We start from the raw sequence: 13,578 nt of genomic DNA on the forward strand, positions 1-13,578 counted from the left end.
CCGCCGCCGCCGCTCGCCGTGGCGGAGGTGGTGGTAGTTGTGGAGGTCGAGTGGTCATCTCCGGCGGCGGCGGCGGCGGAGGCACTGGCGAGGAGGTGTTTCCGGTGACTTGCCTTGTGTCCGCCGAGAGCCTGGTACGACGGAAACGCCTTTCCGCAGACGCTGCACTTGTAGCTCAGCTTCTCCTCCGCCGTCTGCGTCTGCGTCTGCGTCTGCGTCTGCGGTTTCTGGGTAGGATCGTGGTCGGAGGCGGATCTACCGCCGCGGGCGAGCATGACGAGGCAGAGAGCAAGGTACTCCTCCTCGGAGGTGGAGGGCTGATCGAAACGCGGACGCTTGGAGCGTTTGCGTTTGGTCCAGGGCTCGAGGCTGTGGAGATTAGCCGCCTCTTCGAAGTGAAGGAGCTTCGGAGCTGCGACTGCGGTTGGAGAGTTGAGAGCTTCAAGCGCCATAGCAAGCAAAACCCACTTCAACAAAAGCAGAAAAAACCCCCTAGAATCGAAGAAGAAGAAGAGGAGCAGAGTGTATACGTGTAAGTATATGTGTATGTATATGCGGGGAAAAGGGAGAGAGAACAATGAGAAAGGCGTGTAATGGTGAGAGAGTGAGGGAGTGGAAGGAAGGAGATGGGGTTTATAAGGGAGGAGTTGGGAAGTTGCGTGACAAGTGGTGCAAAGGCAAGCCCAACACTTGAATTTTAATTTCCCTTTTTATTTTTATTTTCTTTATATATACATATATTGAAAATATTAAATAATTGGGAGAAGATGTTGGGAGGGTGTAATGGTGTAAAGGTTAGGCGGTGGGGGTGGTGAGGTAAGGTTTGCTTGGTGGCCAAGGATGAGCCAAATGCCTAATAAGGTCGGCCGCTTCTTCCTCGTGTGGCCCCATTCACCACGTTCTTTTTCCTTACCATTGGTTTCTATGTTACCAAACATTTACACATACATACACATATGGTCTACTCGCTGTTACAATATTGACAAGATCGGTTGAAATAGTGAAATAGAGCCAGCCCCATGTAATATATACACATACATGTATATATAACTTGTCTTTTGGGGCTGGAATAGCAGTGAGTTGACTTGTTTTAAAGTCTTTGAAAAAAATTATATCTTTTTGGGTAAACGATGCCATAATGGAGGAAGGAACATTGGAAATGAAGTGGGAGGAGGAGAGAACAAGGGACACATAATTTGACTTTGAAAGTCGACTCGTTCCCGAGTCAAAACCCAAAACTCGGTCGTGGGAGAAAGAAGGAAAAAATGCCATCCTTTTCATTCAAACTCACTCTCAACACACAAAAAGCAGCCATTGGAAAGGTCCATAAAAGGGCCGTAGGGCAACTAGTAAAGCTACAATAGTTTTTTCTTATATCTATTTATTATTTATAATTTTTTTTTAAAATATGAAAATTGGTGAAGGGTTCAAAGAAGATGAACTCTTAGTTTACCTGAATTATGTGATTTTAAGACAATGCAAGTGGAGTGTTTTCTTTTTTTATTTTTATTTTAATTTCCATGTCAATGTACAATGGACCCTCCTATGCAGCTAATTGTGCAGTTGTGTGTTGCTTTCCCATCTAATCAACTTGTGTGTATTGTGACATATACATGTGTGTGTGTATATATATATATATTCCATTGCAACTAATTCATGTATTTATATATTAATTAATGCAAAACCATGTTCTTTTACCTTGTTTTATTAGTGGATTCTAAACTTGCGTTACTCAATGCTACTTTCACTTATCACTATCTGAAAAGGATAACAAAGTATAAGTGGGAAAGTTTGAAATTTAATGGAAATTACTATTTTCTAAAGAATTACCCGTTGGTTCGATCGTTAGATTCAGTTTAATTTTAATATAGTTTATTAGAATTTTCGGTTTAAAGTTTAGTGTATACTATTATATTAAAATAAAGATATAATCGATGGATCTTGTTTCGGAAATTTTGATTTATACTCCCTGTTTTAAAATAATTATTGTTTTAGGTTATTTCACATTTTTAAAAAAAAGATAGAAAAAGTCATGTATATACTTATTTAATAATAAAAACAATGTTATCATTAATAATTTATTAGAATTTAATAGAGATAAAATTAGAAATTATTGTAAAAAGATGTCTTGAAAATATAGAATAACAAATATTTTGAAATATGGAAAATAATTTAAAACTACAAATATTTTGAAAGAGAGGGAGTATTACATAGATAAAAATCATGATAATTTTGTTGAAAACAATGTTGTGAAAAAAAAAAAGAACAATTGGTTATTGTATCAGAGTATATTAATTGATTGAACACATTTTTTTAAACTCCATAATTAATAGCGTGATACGTTTCTAATATTTTTTTTTAAAAAAACTCATATATAAGTTTATCTACATGAAATCTATATTTTTCTTTTTAAAATAATTTAGACGATGGACAATGAATTTGTAAAATGTGTTTTAAACGAGCATTCCGTTTCTAGAAAACGCGACGGAGAAGATACGCCAAGTATCTCCTCTTCTGCTTCCACGTGTCCTTTATCCTCCGCCGACTTTTATTTATTTTTTTAAATTTTAAAAAAAATCTCAGTCTCGCCTTCTTACTTATCTCGTCGTGTTTTTATCTTTTATTTTTTTTTAATAAGTGAATATGTTTCAATCCAAGACGAGAAATAGAAGCTTCTCGATTAGATTCGATGAATGTTAGCGATGGCTTAATGACGTGGCGATGAAACTTCGTCCACGTTCCACTAATCATCTCGTTCTAAAATATTTTCAACTGTTTTTATTTACTGTTTCTTTTTAAAAAAAATTGAAAGTAGAAAAAAAACAAGTGGCAAACTTGTCGTTTTGTTAAATTTGATTGAAACAACAAGGACCGTGCAACATTTAAGATATGTTGATGTTTTCTCTCAACGATAGAATTTTGTTGAGGGGTATGGGGACAAGAAAATTGATGAACAATCCCGTGTTTGAGAAAAAGATCTGTAAAAATGAGTTCCGGAGCATTGTCACTACGGACAGCTTTGATTGTTGCTGAGAATTGTGTTTGAACAAGAGAAATAAAAGTAGGGAATTTCGCAGCAACATCACTCTTATTACGTAAAAGATAAATCCAAGTAACACGGGTACAATCATCAACGATGGTAAAGAAATAGCGATGTCCATCCACCGTCGGTGTATGGAAAGGGCCCCAAACATCAATGTGTAGTAAATCAAAAGGAGAAGCAGAAACTGAAGAAGAAACAGGAAACGAAAGGCGCTTTTGCTTAGCCAAGTGACAAACATCGCAATGCGCATTATTAGGAGAAATAGAAAATTGCAGCTCGTTATTTGATGCAAGGCCGTGAATCTTGAGGTCTGAAGGATGCCCAAGACGTTTATGCCAGACATCTAGTGAGGGTATCGAGACCGCAGAACACAAGTCAAGTGGAACAGAAGATGAGGATGGCTGCAATTGGAGGATGTATAGACCATTAATTTGATCACCCCTTCCAATCATCAATCCCCGAGTAGGGTCCTGAATGATGTAAAAATCACGAGAAAAAATGACGGAGTAAGAAGAATGTTTGCAGAGAGAGCTAACACTCAAAAGATTATAACGAAAAGTAGGAATAAATAAAACAGGACAAAGAATAAGAGAAGAGGACAAGACCACAGTTCCAGACTTGGTTACCGAGATAGAAGAGGCATCTGGTAACGTGACAGAAATGGGTGCAATCTCATGGAGTTCAGAAAACATTGACAGATCATGGCAAACATGATTGCTGGCACCAGTGTCCAGAATCCAAAAATTGGGTGGGAAAGAAAAAGATGAGGTTGAAGTATGAAATAAGTGATGAAGGGGTATACCTGATGAGGGTGGTGGAACTGCTAAATTTGAATCAGTGGTCGAGGTACTTAGTCCCTTGAGCTGTGTACTGAGCTGCGAAATCAAATTCTGAGCTTGCTCAAACGAAGTTTTCGAGACTATACCAGAGGCAGAATTGAAGTCTGTAGTGTTTCCATCAAACCCAGGAGCACCGACCATGTTAACATGAGACTGCAAAGGCTGAAATTTCTTCTGAGTTTTGGAACTCCAAGCAGGCTTGTGTCCTTGAGGATATCCATAGATTTTGAAACATCTGTTGACAGTATGTCCTATGAGACCACAATGAGTGCATTGAGGTCGAGGCTTGACAGAAGAAACCTGTCGAGAAGGAGGAATGCCAAGGATGGACGAAGCTGATTGCCGAGGATTAGCATTTGACGTCTGAAAAACCATTGAATCAGATGGAGAAGAAACCACAATTCTCTGCTGCTCTTCTTGAGCAATCAGGTTATAAGCTCGAGTCAAGTTTGGAACAGGCTCCATCATAAGGATTTGTCTTCTCGCAGGAGTGAAGGAATCATTCAAACGCATGAGAAATTTAACAACATTCCTTCTGTCATAAAGCTCCTGCCATCGCCCAGACAGATCACAAGAACAACCTTTGCAAGTACAAATCGGAAATGGCTCATGATTCTTCAACTCTTCCCACAAACTGTTCAACTTAGTATAATAAGAATTAAGATCCAATGATCCTTGATGCAGAAGATCCAGTTGCTGCTGAATGTTGTAGATTTTGGAAACATTTTTCTGTTTGAATCTGTTTTCCAGATTCACCCAGATGTCTCGTGCATTGTCGAAATATATAACCAAACCAGCAATGTCAGAAGACACAGAATTGTTTAACCAAGTACATACCAGGTCATTGCAGCGAGACCAAGAGCCAAAATGAAGATCTGAAACAGAAGGTGGAGGGATAGACCCATCGATGAAACCAAGCTTGTTCTTGGCATTGAGAGCCTTGGTCATAGATCGCGACCAAACATTGTAATTTGGTTCACCAGTGAGTTTCTCGGTAATAAGCGACACACTAGAGGTATCAGCGGCATGAAGAAACAAAGGATTGGAGTATGGGTCAAGATTAGAAAAAGAGAGGGAAGGAGTTGCAGAGGGCTCATTTTCAGAAGAAGTTGCAGAAGAACGAGCGTCGGTGAGTAATGGATCTGACATTAGGAAGAAAAGGTGCGAAAAGTCAAAAAGCAAAGTGTGAAAAACAGAGGAACGAGTGACGGATTACTGTATTTCTCTGATACCATGTGAAAGTAACAGGGAAAAGAGTAAAGGAATCAATTTCTTATTGATGCCGTGTGTTAAAGTAACATATATATACACGATTAAATAACAAAAGGACCATAAAACAAGGAAATAAGATAAAGCAAAATCTATACAAAATATAAACAAACTGATAAAATCATAACAATATGATATAACTCTAATGTATATGTTTTAAGTTTAATCTGCTCTTGTATTATGCATGTCATAGCTTGTAAGATGATATCATCCATATGCTTGTGTAATTAAAATATGTTTTTGTTAATTTTATTTGTCCTTAAGCAAAAAAATAATACTAATCTCTCCCCCATTGTTTCTGGTTCATCAAGTCAACGGCCACCAATCCCGTCATCATCGGGTTCTAAATAAACCGGATGGTTATGTTTTTTTTTAATTTCCGGTTTAACCACATCAAATCGGTTAAGTAAACCGGTATTTTCTTTCTTTTTTCTGGGTGGGGTAGCTAAGAAATTGGGTGTACACGGGCTTGCCAAACAGGTTAGACACGTCTTAAAATAAAAATAAATAAATATAAAATAAAAGTGAGAGGGGGGAAGTGTGTAATTTGTCTGAATGGGACGTCTTCTGGTTTTGTGTTTATCTGTCAGATAAGGTTCGGTGTCCTAAGAGATATGTTCGGCGTTTGTCGTCTCATTTCTCTGTTGCTTTTGCGTCCAAGACACCGAAGCTCTCGACCAGACCAAGGGAAGAAAAAAAAAAGAAATATAAAATCGAAAATAAAGGAGAAATTAGATATATTCCAGATTGGTCGGGGTTCCGACGTGCCCGATCTAGATTTCACTTTCTAAGAGTTTTTCGATCACAATATTCGGTTTCAGTTCGGATATCCGAAATGGGATACCCACGAAATGCAATAAAAGTGTAGATATTAGCAAAATATCCGAGGAGAGACGAACAGGAGTGGTTTATTCGCGTTTTCGTTGGGTTAATTTTTTATTCGATTGTAGAAAAACTATAACCGTTCGGTTTTTATATAGATTTCAGTTAGATATTATTCGATTCAAATTCGATTCAATTACATTAAAAATACTTATTCCTTTGAAAAAATTACGATTTTTTTAATTATTTTTTGTTCCATTGGATTAGTATTCCATTTAGTTTTTTTAATTACCACCATTTAATTTTAAATCTAATTCGATTTGATTAGAGTTATAGATTATTCAATTCGAACTAATTCGGTCGCTCAATTATTAACCAAATAAACCATCCGAAGACCAATGCGAACAACAACTAGGTTTTGGGAATAAACCAAATAGTATTCGATCAAATTTTCTAAATTTCGGTTTAGGGTTCTCTTCTTCGGTTTCACTTAACCGTTTTCCTGACATTAAAACCCTTCGAAACAAATGTCGAAACCTCTGCAACCGAAACCAAAAAGAGCCCTGAAACAAGTTATTGCGTCTGTTTCGACATGAAGAATACCGAATTGCAGGTCTGCGACTTACGTGAAAACACGATCCGACGAAATTGATCATCAGTCGGGTAATGATTTCTTCGGGTCCTTCCGATTTTTTTGTTGGCTGCTCTGTCACACTTTGTAAAACTCTAACATCTCTTCCTCCACGGGATGCGTCTGTCCGACGATGACTAGACAATGCAACGGTGCCCCGAAATCGATATTCTTTAGTTGCCTCATCGTCCCCGCGACTATCTTCTGATCCCCGCATCCGAGTCTCGCAAACCCAACACATTCCGTTTCTTCGGTATAAACTGCAACAACAAAACTTCTATAGATAAGAAATGCATCATTAGGGGTGGGCGTCTTTACACGAGAGCCATGGGTTTCCGGATACAGAGTCTCACGGGTACTCCGGTGACGAGTACTCACCCCGAAGGAGATCGAAAACGGGGGCAACAAGACCAGAAACCTCATACCACGGGTTAAGATTCCGGGTTTTCAGAACTACAACGGGATATCTCGCAGATACCCGGATAAAAATAAATTTACATTCATATCCCTACTATTTTAATATATTTTCAATAATAACTAGACCTATATTTATGGAAAATTATTGATAAAACCCCTAAAATCAATGTAAGTTAACGGAATTTCGAAAATTTTCATAGGTTCGGGTACCCGGTACCTGACTTCAGCCGAGGGTACCGAGTAACAGGTACCCGATCTGGTGAGACAGACCGAGATAATACTTTCAGAAAACCCGCGGAGACGAGGCTAAGACAGGATACCCAAAACGTTCGGGTACCCGCATGCGCCCACCCCAATCATTGGGTTATCGAGTTCAGACTTGTCCTAAGAAAATAAAAAGCGGGGGGTTTTTACCCGATTCTGCCCGATTTTGCTCGACTTCTAGGAGCTGTTCAATGGCGGTGTTAATCGTCATGTATCGGGGAGGCTCGTACTGCTTCTTCCCTCTGAAAAACTCGAACAAAGAAAGACCGAAATAAACAAGGACACAACAGATTAGCGTCATATAAATCGTCGAATGTTTTGAAGAAAAAACCTGCAGAGAGATTCGAGTGTCGGCTCCTTCACACGGATATCTGCAGCGAGCGGAGGAATAATTAGTGGATTTAGGAATTCGTATCGACCGATATTTCAAGAATGTGTATTAGTTCCAATAGAATTCTTCCATATATTCAACATCAAACGAGCTAAAGAATCAAGAACTAGGCACAGAAAAGAAAATTTTCTGACCTAACAAACAGAGGGTATGCAATCCGAGAGATCGGTTCTGCTTGATTTTCTCGTAGAAGCTGTCCGGTCTCCACGTCTCGGTGAAGAACGGGATAGAAACCGTCTCCCCGTAATGGTAAAGCTGCAGACCACAAATCCCGATAGCATTCATCACCGATGCATTGTGCACAACTTCTACCTCGACCCCGAGTTTCTTGGCTCGAACAACAAGATCACTGTGTGTTGTAGCTCTTCATTCATCAAAAAGAAAACACCAAAAACCTTATAAATACATAATCCGACAAGAGAATTTCCCATTCTTTTGATAACCAAAGGCTGCTTAAATCAAGTAAAGTTTTCTTTTTGAACCTTGTCATTGGTTCTTGAGAAGAACAGCGATTATAGAATTCGGTTTCAAGATTCAGAGAGGGCTCAGTTCACGAATACGAAATTTCGAAGAATACCCGAAAGGATCACCGACAACAAGAAAAGCAACATTATGCTGAACTGCTTCCCGGAGTATATCATCGGCTTTTTCTTCCACCATTTCTCTATCAGCAAGTGTAATTGGTTTACCATAAAGATTTTCCTACAGAAAATTCCGAAAAGACGAAAACAAACTCAGATTATACGAAACTATGATACTCCAAGGTTAAGGAGCTAAAGAATCCGAAAGATCAAATTCATTACAAATTTTGTAGCCTCACCAGATTGGAAAGACCATTAGCAGATAGACCGAATGACAAGAGAGAAGTGTAAGCTTCCATGTACACTTTCTGGCATTTCTTCACAGTGTCGAGCCCTTTCAATGTTATGTCTCTTTCATCCCCCAATCCTAATCCTACAATGTACAACATCGTACTCCGTTCTAACCGTCTTTCTTGTCACTCCACAAACCTACAGTCTCCTGGGGAATCCGACAAGAATAGGAACTGGCTTCCATAAAAAAAAAGCCAGGTTAAAATGCAACTATACTCACTGTTACAATCAGAAAACAGAAACGAAACGTCGGCAGAAATTTCCATTTCAAGAATAAAGAGGACCAAACAGAACGAAGAACAATCAGTTTCAGCTACCGAGTTGTCACTTGGACTCATGCTTAGCTTCAGTAAAACAAAACAGAATCGAAATTTGCCGAAATTTCTGCAAATGGGTTCACCATAAGATCAAGAGACAGGACACACCACTGTAACTTCTCAGAACAGCTAAGCACAAAGCTTAAATGGCTATAAACTCCCCATTCACAAAATTCAGACGCCAATGCTTCTATGGCTAAACACATTGTTAGGAAATGAAAAAAAAACACATTTTTTCCCCTGAATATCCAAAAATTAAGAGCTAATAAACCTAACATAACGAAACCAGATTAAACAAAACGTTCAGTAACTAGGCAAGACAAACCCTATCGATCACTGAACGAACAAGTTATCAATATTTGTAACACTGAGAACATCTACCTGTAAATTGCGATTAAACATCGTTTTCACTCGTCAGTTCAACCAAAAAAAAAACAAGAAGAATCTTCAAATTTGACCGGAAGACCCAAAGTGAACAACACCTGGCTCCACCAACAACACGACCTCAACAATGAAACATCCCGAGACAGCGTTGTGGATGGATCAGAAAGCTCGAAAACCCATCAACCAACACGAGAAATTACTTCGAAATCAGGCATACGAACTCGAGAACCAATGGAAATTCAAGCCAACAAGACCCGTGTCCCAAAAATCGAAAACACTGTCACAGGAAGCCTACACACACAATGCATACACATATGGAGCGAGAGATACCCGAAAGTACTTTCAAAATGGAAAACGTAAACTGAGATTACCTCACTGAATTTGCGGAGGCCAGCGAACGAAAGGGAGAAGAGTACGTTTAATTTCGAGAATTTTAGGGCTTTAGGGAAATAAATTTAGGGAATAAAAGAAATCGATTGATACATAAAAAAAAAAAGATCAAACGGGCCGACAAAAAACCAAAAACCAAACAGACGAAATCTAGACAAATGTTCGCGGTCCTAAGCCCGACCCGAGGCCCGCCTGGCCCGGCCCGACAACAAACATGATTTTTCGATTGAAATTTCAAATGTTTGTAATTATTGTGTGAACAACGCAAAGATTCTCTTTTTTTGGTTAAGTTACCAAAAAAACCCTCAAAAAAGGTGATGCAAACAGCTTCACCTCTCTCTTCTCTCTCTCTCTCCCTCCTTCGATCCCTCTCCTCTCATCACCACCTCCGCCGTGCTCCGCCGCCGCAACCCTCCTCTCTAGTCTCCTTGTCCTGAGTATCAGCTACATGTGGAGCATCGGAACAAACTCGGATGATAGTTACAGACGGCGAAAAGCAGGAAACAAGAAAGCACGATCTGACAATTGCAGGAAGTACAGAGGAGCAAACACGAGAACACACACCAACCTGATAGAGACTAGATGCCATTGTATAGGAAAGCGACTTGTATAGGAAAGTGATAGAGAAAATTTCTGAAATCCCTACAGAGCTTCTTCTCCTTCCCTTTTCTATGGCTGCCATTGTTGCAGTCTGAAACTGAGAAATTACGATTCTACCCTCACGCCTCGCATCTGCTTCGCCGCCGGTGGAGTAGATCCCTCGATTCATTTTTTTTTCTTTTTCACTGTGGTGAAAATGTAAAAAATATATTTTACCAAAAAAAATGTAAAAAATATATTATATTAGTTCAAGTTACGGAAAAGTCCGATTAAAGATATTTTGTGGGATGGGATGGGGGCAATTCCGTCAGGGTGGGTGAAAAATATAATCTTTTGGATACGATTGGTCAGTTCCAGTTGGTCTTCTGTTTCTGTCTGCTTCCCCCTCTAGGTCTAGTTTGCATCTCACCTGCGCGTTCTTCTTTTTGGTCTCTTCCGAGTCGTGTTGAGTAGCGAGTCAGGACTCGGAAATGGCTTTTGAAGATGGAACAGACCCCAGAATCCCTAAGATCGCCTCCGCGATTCGTGTGATCCCCAACTTCCCCAAACCAGGTTTATTTTCCTCTCCTCCGAATAAAGTTTCGTTTTTTTTCTTTTTTTTTTTGCTATAAAGATTCGATTTTTCTTTGTGGGGTTCTCACGTTTTCGTCTGATTGTTCAGAAATTTCGTCGCATTCCGTTTTTTTTTTCTGTTTATTTGTTAAGTTGCTTTGTGATTTTGCAGGTATCATGTTTCAGGATATAACGACGCTTCTTCTGGACACTCAGGCCTTTAAGGACACCATTGATTTGTTTGTCGAGAGGTACAAAGGGAAAGACATCTCTGTTGTTGCAGGTATTGCTTTCCATATCCATGGCTGACTCTGAATCCAAACATCGGATTTCTTTTGTGGATACATTCTTCTTAGACATGTTTCTTTCATTACCAATTAACCTTAGAAACAGAGAGAGGGTAGGTTCTGGTGTCTGGTTACTGGCAAGTCAAAAGACAAGCTTGTGGAGTTTTAAGTAACTGATACTGAAATATATGTTCTCTTATTTGAATAACTTGATTGTTGTTTTTTGTTTTTAACCCTGAAATGTGTGAAGGGTTATCCGAAACTTTGTTTATTATGCTTTGTATAATTTGTCAACCATAAACTAAACGGCCTCTAAGCTTAGCGTATGAGCTAACACTAGCAGTGAAAACGCAGGTGTTGAAGCTCGAGGTTTCATATTTGGCCCTCCTATTGCTTTGGCTATCGGAGCAAAATTTGTTCCTATGAGGAAGCCCAAAAAGTTGCCCGGTATTCGTCTATTTGTCCTCTCACTAATGGCTATGGTTACTTGTTTTGTCATTTGCATCATTACCGTTGTATGCGTCAGCGTTTTCTAGCATCAGATTCGTAAGTTCGATGGTTGGTTGTCGTAAGTTTCTGTATAATATCTCGGGTTTGAGCAAGGCAATTGATATCTTTCTCTTGAACTATCTTCCGGTAATCTTGGAATATTCAATGTGCTAATCTCGGGTTAGAGTGTTTGCATTATGTTTGTCGATATAACCAGCTTGAATATATGAATCATTTTAGCTTCTTAATGGAACAAACACCCTAATCTTCCGATTTCTTCATCAGGGGAGGTCATCTCGGAGGAATATTCGTTGGAGTATGGAACCGATAAGATAGAAATGCATGTGGGAGCTGTACAGCCGGGCGAACGTGCTCTTGTTATAGACGATCTCATCGCCACTGGCGGCACTTTATGTGCTGCAATCCGTCTACTCGGTAAGTCCAAGGTGGTTATATGCCATATAATGTTTTCAAATATAACTCAAGACTCCATTCCACTTGGCTATGTTTAATGCTTTTGTTGTGTTTGCAGAGCGTGTGGGAGTGAAGGTTGTGGAATGTGCTTGTGTTATCGAGTTAGCCGAGCTCAAGGTTTGTCCCGGTTCTCTCGGTGTTACTTACCATCTGGTTTTCCGATCTATTATAGTGATTTTCTCGTGTATGTACGCACGTAAAGAACTCTCGGGTGATATTTTTGGAAGGGTCGGGAGAAACTAGGAGAGACGCCGCTCTTCGTCCTTGTAAGCTCAACCTGAGAAGATTGACGACAGAAAGATCGTGTAATTTCAGAGGAGCCCTTCGTTTTATGGAATTCAAGTTATGATGTTTTATGCTTTGTAACATTTTCTCAGAGAGAGAGAGAGAGATGAAGTTTTGGGTTTGGATTTGCTTGAGGTTAGAACCAGAAGCATCCGATCAGAATTTACATTGGTTGGTGTTTTGGCTCCACCATGATTGGAGGTAATAAGTCCTTTTTTTTAGATTCAACAGTTCATCCATGTTTTTTTTCATGTTTACTAATACCCAAACCACTTAGAGAATGATTTTATATATATATATATGTGTGTGTGTGTGTGTGAGATATTAGTAAAATAAATTCAAAAGATTCAAGGGAAAAAAAATCTTGTCTCTCCGAATGTTCTTGAACTAGGCAAACTAGCATAACACTAGCTAAATTCCGAAGCATTTTGATTCTACATAATTAGATAAACATATTTTAGTTTTAATATTTAATGTTAGGTTTTTTTAACTTTTTCATTTAGACTATTTTTTCTTGTATATATGTTTTAATCTCTAAAACTCTCTACACATTTTGGCTCCTTATTTTTCTTTGTTATCATATTTTATTATCCATTTTTTTCTTCTCTCAATTCGATATTCAACCAAAATATTCGAGGCGAGTTATAATGTTATTTTGTTAAACAATTAGATAATATATATATATATATATACATATATATTTATATATATAATGATAATGCAAAGAAAATAGAATACAAAACCATACGGCTAAATAAAAAAAAAAAGATATTAAATCATCTCATTAAATTTTGTTACATGAAATTGTTTCGTACCATTTCCAAAATAATAACGTATTAATTAATTCTGATATGAACATTGCTAATTTTTAATGTGAATTTAACAACAAAATTAGCATGATAAAGGATATTTTTTAAAAATGAAAGTATTACATGTATATATAAACTCCGCCTGAACATTTATCTCACGTCTCGCCGGTCCCAAGCCCGGATAAAGGAGGAGGATTTTGTTGTAGGTAGCAACCACCAATCTCATATGCAATTACATGTATATATAAAAAAAAACTTAGATATTAAAATGTATTTATCGTTGAAAGTTAATCAATTTCTGTAATTAAGCAAGTATATAGGCATGCATTATGTATAAATCTATTGTACTTCATTTTCATTTACTTTTGTTATTGAATTGATTTCTACAAACCCATAATATGTATATATATGTGTGTGTGTGTATATATATAATTTACACTCTT

The 13,578-nt window shown here is 38.3% G+C and overlaps 4 protein-coding genes across 6 annotated transcripts in view; 1 reads left to right on the forward strand and 3 right to left on the reverse strand.

Annotated features, from left to right (window-relative positions):
- LOC104825770 (zinc finger protein ZAT10-like) overlaps positions 1-628 on the reverse strand; it is a 1,183-nt gene extending 555 nt beyond the window's left edge. The window contains exon 1 of the mRNA XM_010558138.2: positions 1-628. Within this exon, the coding sequence (XP_010556440.1) occupies positions 1-452 (452 nt within the window). The 5' untranslated portion in view covers positions 453-628.
- A 2,450-nt stretch (positions 629-3,078) lies between these two features.
- Positions 3,079-5,116, reverse strand: LOC104825771. 2 transcript variants are annotated; one of them, XM_010558140.1, is made up of 3 exons: positions 4,021-5,116; positions 3,846-3,918; positions 3,079-3,513 (listed from the first exon to the last, which is right to left on the reverse strand). In XM_010558140.1, the coding sequence occupies exons 1-3, from the start codon at positions 5,029-5,031 to the stop codon at positions 3,479-3,481; spliced, it is 1,119 nt and encodes a 372-aa protein (XP_010556442.1). In that variant the 5' UTR covers positions 5,032-5,116; the 3' UTR covers positions 3,079-3,478. The 2 variants fall into 2 exon arrangements, with proteins under 2 accessions (XP_010556442.1, XP_010556441.1); XM_010558139.1 differs by having other exon boundaries at positions 3,846-5,116.
- A 1,341-nt stretch (positions 5,117-6,457) lies between these two features.
- Positions 6,458-9,713, reverse strand: LOC104825772 (probable diphthine methyl ester synthase). 2 transcript variants are annotated; one of them, XM_010558142.2, is made up of 7 exons: positions 9,621-9,713; positions 8,497-8,721; positions 8,254-8,378; positions 7,811-8,040; positions 7,617-7,656; positions 7,436-7,527; positions 6,458-6,864 (listed from the first exon to the last, which is right to left on the reverse strand). In XM_010558142.2, the coding sequence occupies exons 2-7, from the start codon at positions 8,644-8,646 to the stop codon at positions 6,683-6,685; spliced, it is 819 nt and encodes a 272-aa protein (XP_010556444.1). In that variant the 5' UTR covers positions 8,647-8,721; positions 9,621-9,713; the 3' UTR covers positions 6,458-6,682. The 2 variants fall into 2 exon arrangements, with proteins under 2 accessions (XP_010556444.1, XP_010556445.1); XM_010558143.2 differs by lacking the exon at positions 9,621-9,713 and adding an exon at positions 9,247-9,563.
- An 836-nt stretch (positions 9,714-10,549) lies between these two features.
- Positions 10,550-12,570, forward strand: LOC104825773 (adenine phosphoribosyltransferase 1, chloroplastic). The gene is made up of 6 exons (XM_010558144.2): positions 10,550-10,791; positions 10,964-11,074; positions 11,433-11,525; positions 11,853-12,002; positions 12,100-12,158; positions 12,269-12,570. Exons 1-6 carry the CDS (start codon positions 10,710-10,712, stop codon positions 12,320-12,322), a joined length of 549 nt encoding a protein of 182 aa, XP_010556446.1. The 5' UTR covers positions 10,550-10,709; the 3' UTR covers positions 12,323-12,570.
- The last annotated feature ends 1,008 nt before the right edge of the window (positions 12,571-13,578 follow it).

The sequence above is a fragment of the Tarenaya hassleriana genome, unplaced genomic scaffold (genome assembly GCF_000463585.1).
Source record: "Tarenaya hassleriana unplaced genomic scaffold, ASM46358v1 Cleome49, whole genome shotgun sequence".
Classification (NCBI taxonomy): domain Eukaryota; kingdom Viridiplantae; phylum Streptophyta; class Magnoliopsida; order Brassicales; family Cleomaceae; genus Tarenaya; species Tarenaya hassleriana.